We start from the raw sequence: 7,853 nt of genomic DNA, 5'->3' as shown, positions 1-7,853 counted from the left end.
TTCAAAGATAGAGGTCACAGTTCTGTGTCAGAGAAATTACTGTCATGCAAGGTCCCAGAGGCCAAGCAGAAGGCACCTGGCTAAGACACACAGCATTCTGGTACCACCAACAGGAGCCTAAGTGTCAAAGACCAATAGAAGAGCTACCTGGAAAAACTGAGTTGGGTCTGGGGGCATCAGAAGCTAAACCTTCCTCCTCAGCTAACTGATCCAGCAGGCCTCAGGCTGAGGACTCTTTCTTGAGCCAGCTCCAAGCCAGAGGCCAAAAGAGAAAAAACAGGGACTAAGCAGAGGGGTATAAAGGGTATAGGCTGACAGCCCAGTAATCAGGTGAGGAGGGAGCCATTGAAAACTGACACTGGGTCTGAATGGCAGGCAGGTGGGGATAGGAGCCCTGGAGGTGGCATCCTTTGGGAGTAAGGCCAGAAGCAGGGTATGCATTCACTGTGTGTGTAGGCAGTGTCTGAGTACTAGAAAGGTTGTGTAATCCAAGATGGTGGGGCCTGGGGGCATGCCTACTGCATGTGAGGCCACCAGAAGGGGTGGGACTGTTCCTGCCTGGAGAAACTTTTTCTTTCTTCTTCACTTCACAGGACTCTGCTCCTGTACCTCTCCGAGGGCCCAGGCTCAGGATCCATAGGGTTCTATAGATAAAAGATGCTGGTCCAATGAATCACACACTTTATTAAATCCTCCAAGTGCCAGAGGAGGGCCCTGGGCTCTTGAGCAAGTTTCAAGGCTCCTCCTTAGATTCAGACTGGTCTTGCCCTGTCACTCACTTCCAATCCAGACTCCAGTGCTGGAAGGCTCCTGACCTCTGCCTTCCCTCTGGCTCCTCCAGTCATTGTCTCCAATGGAGACTCCTTCCTCCTTCCAGGAATGGAAGGGCACATTCCATAAGCAGTCCAGCCTGACATGTCCTCCCATCAGATGCCCCGGAGGGCACCCCAGCCCGTGTGCTTGCCTGTAGGATGACCTTCCCAGGAGGACCAGGGCTCCCTCAGTGTCCTCGGCCTTTATGCAGGGGCTGGTAGGCAGATGTCTGGTGCTCTGTAAGCTCAAAGGCATCATGGCCTTCCCTGCGGAGCATCGATATAAATCAGAGATCACAGGTGGCCCTGGAACTCTCCCAGCCCCAAAGAACATTCCACCTGCACCCACCGGAAGCAGCGGACGCAGTAGAGGTCTCCGTCGCAGCCAGCACAGCGAAGGGTGGCATCCTCATTGCAGATGCAGCACCAGGGGAGCTCGTCTTCCTCTTCCTCGGGCTGGGCGGCCAGGGTCTGGGCCTTTAAGGACCAGGGAGGGATGGGGGACATCAGGTACCTGACGGAGGTGGGAGGGAGGCTATGATGGCAGCCTGGGGTGCTGTGTCTGTGGTTCTTCTCACCTTAGGCTCTGCCCTGCAGGACTGGTCTTGGGGTTGGGGAGTTGGCTCCACAGGGATGTTAAAGCCACTTGCCTCATCCAGGGCAGCTTCTTCGGTGAGCTGTAGACAGAGTGAAGAGGTACAGCTCCTAGCTCCAGGCACACCCCCCCAACCCAATGCACAGTATTTCTGTGCTCTGTGGCCTAACCGCTCAACCCATCTTCCTTGATCTGTTGTCTGTGGCTGCCGATGTCCCATCTCAAGGGCCCGGGGGCAAGTGTGGGTCACGGGGGCAGAGGGACCCGAGCTAGAACAGGAGATGCAGAATGACTGGCCAGCAAGCCCCAGAGTGGGGGCGGGCAGAGTGAATGGGGCCAGGGTGGGTGGTGGGGCAGCATAGCAGGGACCGGACAAGGGGTGGTCAGGTGGGTCAGGCAGGGCCAACCTGCTGCAGGACTCTCTGGATGGCCGTCTCTTCCTCCTCCTCATCATCGCTGTCTGGAAGGTGGTAGTCCTGGAGGGTCACTTGAAGATGGAGGGCGGGGAGCAGGGGAAGAGGACTGAGGTGGAGAGCTCACCAGAGCGGCTGGACTGCTGCCCCCAGGAGTGGTGTGCTTCCCAGCGGCACTTGTTCCAGAGTTAAGCCGCCTCCGCAGCCACTCTGATCAGAGTGGCTCTGACCCCCCTCTGCTCTGATCCCCACTCTGCCCCCTCTGCTGGGCTGGAGAGCATGAACAGAAGGCTCTGCACCTGAAGGGACCCAGGGCCCCTGCCCCCTGAGGGCTGCCCCTTGTTCTTCATCCACTGTTTTGCCCTAGCACTTGTCTCATGGTTCTAGGCAGTGCTCGATAGACTCAGCCTGGCAGAGAGTACAGCCACTGTGCAGAACTTGGCCTGGGGGTGGGAGTCGGGGGGGCTGCCCAAGGGACACGAGTGAGGGGCTGTTTTACCAGCCTTTACCTTTATCAGGGTCCCGTCCCTGCAGCACAGCCAGGCGCTTGGCGAGGGCCAGGATGCGCTCCTGCCGAGTGTTTTCCTGCCGAAGCTCGACCGCTGCCTCAGCCAGCAACCTGCTCTTCTCCTCCTCCAGGGACCAGGTGGCTTGCCCCCTGGAACTGGTGCTCTGGGCCCCTGAGCACCCCCGGTTGAGGTCGTTCTGGATAGAGGTGGCTAGATAGAGTGATGCATTCAGGGAGGGAGACATTTCGGGATCTCTCATCAGAAACCACTGAGCCCATGTCTTAACTTTAAACAAAACCCCACAAATTATCAGCTTTTTGCTCCACAATAGTTCCTGTCACTTATATTACAAATAAAATTAGTTATTTAATTCATTTTCCCAAATATAAAAAACTAGTAATCTTAGACCTTTTTTTCAATTAAATTCATCCCCACCCACCTGATACTTTAACATGTTGCCCTTAGGGTGGGTGCCCCATGGTATGAGAATCACTCTGTGAAAGAAGCAGAAGATGGGCAGGCCAGGGTCCAGCCAGGCTCTCTGCCTCACAGGCTGGAATCAGCATTTCTAGGGAGCACCACAGAGAGGACATCAGGGAAGCTGAGGTCTTGAATGTCACCAGTGGGGAAGAATTTTACCTCAGTGGGTGTGGCTCTGACATGGTCCCCTTTAACTCAGAGTTTTAGTACAAGACATTTGAAGTTAGACAGCTTTGGGCTGAAGTCCTAGCTTCACTACTTAATAGCTGTGTGACCTTGGTCAAGTTCCTTAAGCTCACCAGGCCTCAATTTCCTCATTTATAAAATACAGATAATAATCATAGGATTACTGAGGATATTCAATGAGACTGTATCTCTAAAGCAGAGTTTCTTTTTTTTTTTGGCTGCACAACATGGCATGCAGGATCTTAGTTCCCCAGTTAGGCACCATGCCCCCATCAGTGGAAGTGCAGGGTCCTAACCTCTGGACTACCCGGGAATTCCCCTAAAGCAGGGTTTCTTTTGTTTTTTTTCCTTCAGGTTTTTAAACTTTTTATTTTGTATTGGGATATGCATGCATTTGTGATAGTTTCAGGTAAACAGCAAACGGATACAGCCATACATATACATGTGTCCATTCTACCCCAAAACTCCCCTCCCATCCAGGCTGCCATATAACATTGAGCAGAGTTCCATGTTAAAGCAAGGTTTCTTAATTTTGGTTCTACTGACATATTGGACAGGATATAGGCATACCTTGTTTTATTGCGCTTCACAGATAATTGTTTTTTCTTTTTTTTTTTTACAAATTGAAAGTCTGTGGCAACTCTATGTTGTCAGATGGTGGTTAACAATTTTTAGCAATAAAATACTTTAAAATTAGGTATGTACATTTTTAAAAACATAATGCTTTTGTACACTTAATAGACTATAGTATAGTATACATAATTTTTACATGCACCAGGAAACCAAAAAATTTATGTGCCTCACTTTATTTCAGTGAACTTGAACTGAACCCATAATGTCTCTGAGGTGTGCCTGTAATTCTTTGTAGTGGGGGCTGTCCTGTGTGTTGTATGATGTTCAGCAGCATCCTTAGCCGCTGCTCACTAGATCCTAGTGGTACCCTCTGAGTTGCAACACCCAAAATGTCTCCAGGCATTGCCAATTGGGCCCTGGAGGGAAAATCATCACCATAGTTGAGAACCACTGCTTTGAAGCTTTTGAAGAGCTCTGTCCAAAAGAATTTTTTATGATGATAGGAACATTCCATGTCACGTCATGGTCTGATTTGTGCTGTCCAAGATCATAGCCATGAGTCACTTGTGACTATTGAGCATTTGAAATGTGGCTAGTATCACTGAGGAACTCAATCTTAACTTTAATTTAAATAAATAGCCTCTTCTTTCTTATCATCATCATCACAGAGAACATTCACTTACTATGAGCCAGGCAGGGTCCTAAGCACTCCTGGATTAGCCCATTTACTCCTCATGACTTCTCCATGAGGTAGGTCTTACCACACATCTTTCCATTTTACAGGTGAGGAAAGTGAGACTTCGGTCAAGGAACATGCTGAGGGTCACACAGCTACTAAGTGGTAGGACAGGGAATCACTGTCTGAGCTTAATCCGCTAGGCTTACACTGGCTCCCACTGGAGTAAACATTCAATAAATGGCAATCCTTATAATGTTGATATTCTCTAATTTATATTCACCTCCCAGAGTGTCAGCGTCAGAGCCTCTCCCACCTGGGGAAAGAGTAGGGGGTGGTTCCCTGGGGGAGCCAGGTGGAGAATATACCTGGGCCTTCTCGTTCCCAGCTCTCATCAATAGCCACCTCCGCTGTTAGCTGTGTCAGCAGATCCTCTGCCTGCTGCACCTGGGTCCTGGGGTCCGGTGGTTGATGTGCCTGCTCAGAGGAGGGAACCTCAGTGGGGAGCAGGGTAGAGGGGAAGCCACATCATAAGGCTCAGAGCAGTTCAGGTCAGGGCTGAGTGCTGAGGAGTTCCCTCAGGGAACTCCTGGAAACTCAGGGAAAGGGGACTAACCAAGAGCCCACGTAATCAAGTAGGTCTGGCAGTCCCTGACAGAATCCAGGGGCCACTCTTTGCTGCCCCATCCAATCCTGCTGCTTGTCCCTGGTTCCTTGGCCTGGCAGCAGGCCTCAGGAGCAGGAGGTACTCCTGTGAAGTATCTAAGCATACATGTATCTGGGCTTCTGCTGAGTCCTCGTCCCAGGACCTCCACCCCTCCAAAGTCACAGCACTCACCAGCTGGGGGCCCTGAGAAGATGGAACTCTGCCTTGTAGCACAGCAAGCCGCGCCTCCATCTCCTGGGTGGAAGGGACGGGACCCTGGGGTGCATCCCTGAGTGCAGCTAGCCTGGCTTCTATCTCCGCCTGTGAGGGCACTGACTCTGCAAATGGCATAGAGAAGCCTTGTAAGGTCCAGAGGGATCCTACTCCCAGGAGCCCCAGATGGTGTCTTTTCTGGGCCTGCTCACTGGGTTTGTTCTCCTGGCGGAGCCGTGCTAGGCGCTCAGCAATGACTTGATCTTGCTGGGTCAGTCCACGGCTCTGGGGAGTGCTGGGCTTCTGCTTGGCTTCCAACGCTGCTACACGCCTGGCAGGATATGAGACAGAGGCTCTAGATGAATGCAGAAGGGAGGGGTGAAGGCACCCTCTCACTGTTTCCCATTCAAATCATTTCTAGGCAGCTAGGGAGGCCTCCAACAGACAATCTTCTGGGGCCATCGCTCATGTCACCCTGCACCCCAACCCAGTCAACTGGCAGGAGGGTTCAGCTGAGAGGGTGAGGTCTACCAAGAACCTTTTCTGGGACATGGACTGATGAGCTGCTCTCTGAGCCCAGGAGGGCAGTCAGGAACCGGAGAGGCAGCTATCCTCCTGATCCTGGGCTCATTTAAGCTACAGGCTGGGAAGAGACTCTTATCCTATGGCTCCTGTGTCCTTTCCTCTCCCCATTTGTCTCTGTCCCTTCAGCACTTACTTCTTATAGTTCTGAGGTGGTGACCACTTGGAGGCATTGGCAGGAGAAGATCCTCTACAGAGAAGAAATCTGGTGTCAGAAGTCACCCACCATCTGCCTATCAGTGCCCTCCACCCCAAACAATTCCCAAGTCGACCTCTAGACACAGAGCATAAGGCTGAGAGGCCTGGCCAGCTGCCAGCTGCCAGGCTTGGCTGAACCATCACCCATGTTGGCTTCTCACCTGGTCAGAACCTCATGGCACTGCTTGCAGACTTTCTGTTGAGTGTTTCCAGCTCGGGGAACTGCTGCACTGAAGCTAAGGCAGCCGGAACAGAAGGCCCGGCCACAGTTCTTACAGCCATACTACAAGAAACACGAAGCAAGGAGTCCACCTCTCACCCACCCCTGAAGGCTCCTCACGGGGACTCTTCGAACACACACAGAGCAGACACTGAAGCTGTGACCAGCTGCTGGGAGGAGGATGGGGAATGGGGCCCCTAAGGCCTGGGGAGAGATGGGGGGTGGAGGGCAAAGCGATTCCTGTCTCCAGTCTTCTATTCAAATCTCATAAAGCTTCATGCAAAATTTGCACACTTTCTACTCGGTCTTCAATTCCCTGACACAGGAGTGTAAACAACAAATAGGCAAAGCCCCATGCTTCAGGTCACTGACTCTTCAACAGAGGAGAAAGAGAATGCAGGGCCTATGCCTTCTCTGTTCTAGCAGAGATGGAAGGAGGCTTGACTCAAGATGGGATGGCAATAATAGCCTCCATTTATTAAGCATTTACTGTGTGAGTGAAAAGTGAAAGCCGCTCAGTCATGTTGGACACTTTGCGACCCAACTGACTGTAGCCTGCCAGTCTCCTTAGTCCGTGGAATTATCCAGGCAAGAATACCGGAGTAGGTAGCCTCTCTCTTCTCCAGGGGATCTTTCCAACCCAGGGATTGAATCCACGTCTCCCACATTGCAGGCAGATTCCTTACTGTCTGAGCCAGGCACTAAACTCAGTATTTAACATTCATCACTTGATTTAATCCTCAATTTATACACACTATCATACTTAATCCTGATGACAACCATTATCATTCTTAAACAGGATCAGAGACGTTACTAGACTTGCTCAAATCAAGGTCACCCCCGTGAATGATAGCAGAGCCCCAATTTGAATTCTGACCAGTTTGACTACAAAACCCAGGCTTCTGAGGGCTCCATGATCTGCTTCCCTACCGGCTATTCATCCCTCCTATCTGGTTCCTATCTCCTGGTCACACTGAGGCAGAGGAAGCCTGCTGTTTATTATGGGAACTTGGCAGGTTTGTGCTGAGGGCAAGTGAGACTTTGCTATGTTGCCCTGGAGACGAGAAAAGGCAGGCTGCTTGATGGTGAGGGCTTCAGAGCAGATAGAGTAACGGGCATGGTGTAGTCGAGAGTAGTCACAGACTATTAACTAAGACTGGGCTGCGGAGGAGCAGGGTGGAGGGAAAGAAACAGCCAGATCCTACACTTGGCGGACAGAAAAGCTTAGCTTTCCGAAAATGACAAGAGCCCGATTTACAGTTTACAGGGAACTCACATCCAGCACCTCAACCCCGAAAGCAAGGGAGTGTTAGCCCCGTTTTATAGAATTGTTAACTGAGGTTCTGTGGCATCATCAAAACCACACGTCTGGAGAGGGGCCATAAAACCAAGCCTAGGACTGCAAGTCCCGTGTATTTCCCTCCACTTCGCGTCCTCCCTCTAGCCCGTGAAAAGAGACTCGCCTCCTTCTTGAAGAGGGTGAACTTGACAGCGCAGCCGTAGCACCTACTCTCCATCCTGTTTCCCGGTGCGGCGCGGCAGGATCCGCAGAGCAGAGCTCTTGAGGGTCAGGTATGGTCCCCTTGCACCTCACTCAGCCCCGCCCCTGCCTACCACGCCCACTCGCGCGGGCCAGCCAAGGCCTCCGACAGGAGACTCAAGATAGTCACCCCAGCCGGAAGGCAGCAGCGGCGGGCGCGAGGGCTGCCGGGAGTCGTAGTTCGTTCACCATTCAGCTGGCTTGGAGCCG

General features: G+C 52.0%; 1 protein-coding gene across 1 annotated transcript; it reads right to left on the bottom strand.

The window, feature by feature from the left end:
* Positions 1–711: 711 nt before the first annotated feature.
* ZFYVE19 (zinc finger FYVE-type containing 19) lies at positions 712–7,766 on the bottom strand. The gene is made up of 11 exons (XM_065940644.1): positions 7,567–7,766; positions 6,045–6,166; positions 5,822–5,875; positions 5,316–5,434; positions 5,083–5,228; positions 4,613–4,721; positions 2,330–2,539; positions 1,815–1,894; positions 1,391–1,489; positions 1,162–1,289; positions 712–1,079 (listed from the first exon to the last, which is right to left on the bottom strand). The coding sequence occupies exons 1-11, from the start codon at positions 7,618–7,620 to the stop codon at positions 1,001–1,003; spliced, it is 1,200 nt and encodes a 399-aa protein (XP_065796716.1). The 5' UTR covers positions 7,621–7,766; the 3' UTR covers positions 712–1,000.
* Positions 7,767–7,853: the final 87 nt, after the last annotated feature.

The sequence above is a fragment of the Muntiacus reevesi genome, chromosome 7 (assembly GCF_963930625.1).
Source record: "Muntiacus reevesi chromosome 7, mMunRee1.1, whole genome shotgun sequence".
NCBI lineage: Eukaryota > Metazoa > Chordata > Mammalia > Artiodactyla > Cervidae > Muntiacus > Muntiacus reevesi.
Note: the sequence above shows the minus strand (reverse complement) of the source record. Positions and strands in the feature narration are given on the sequence as shown.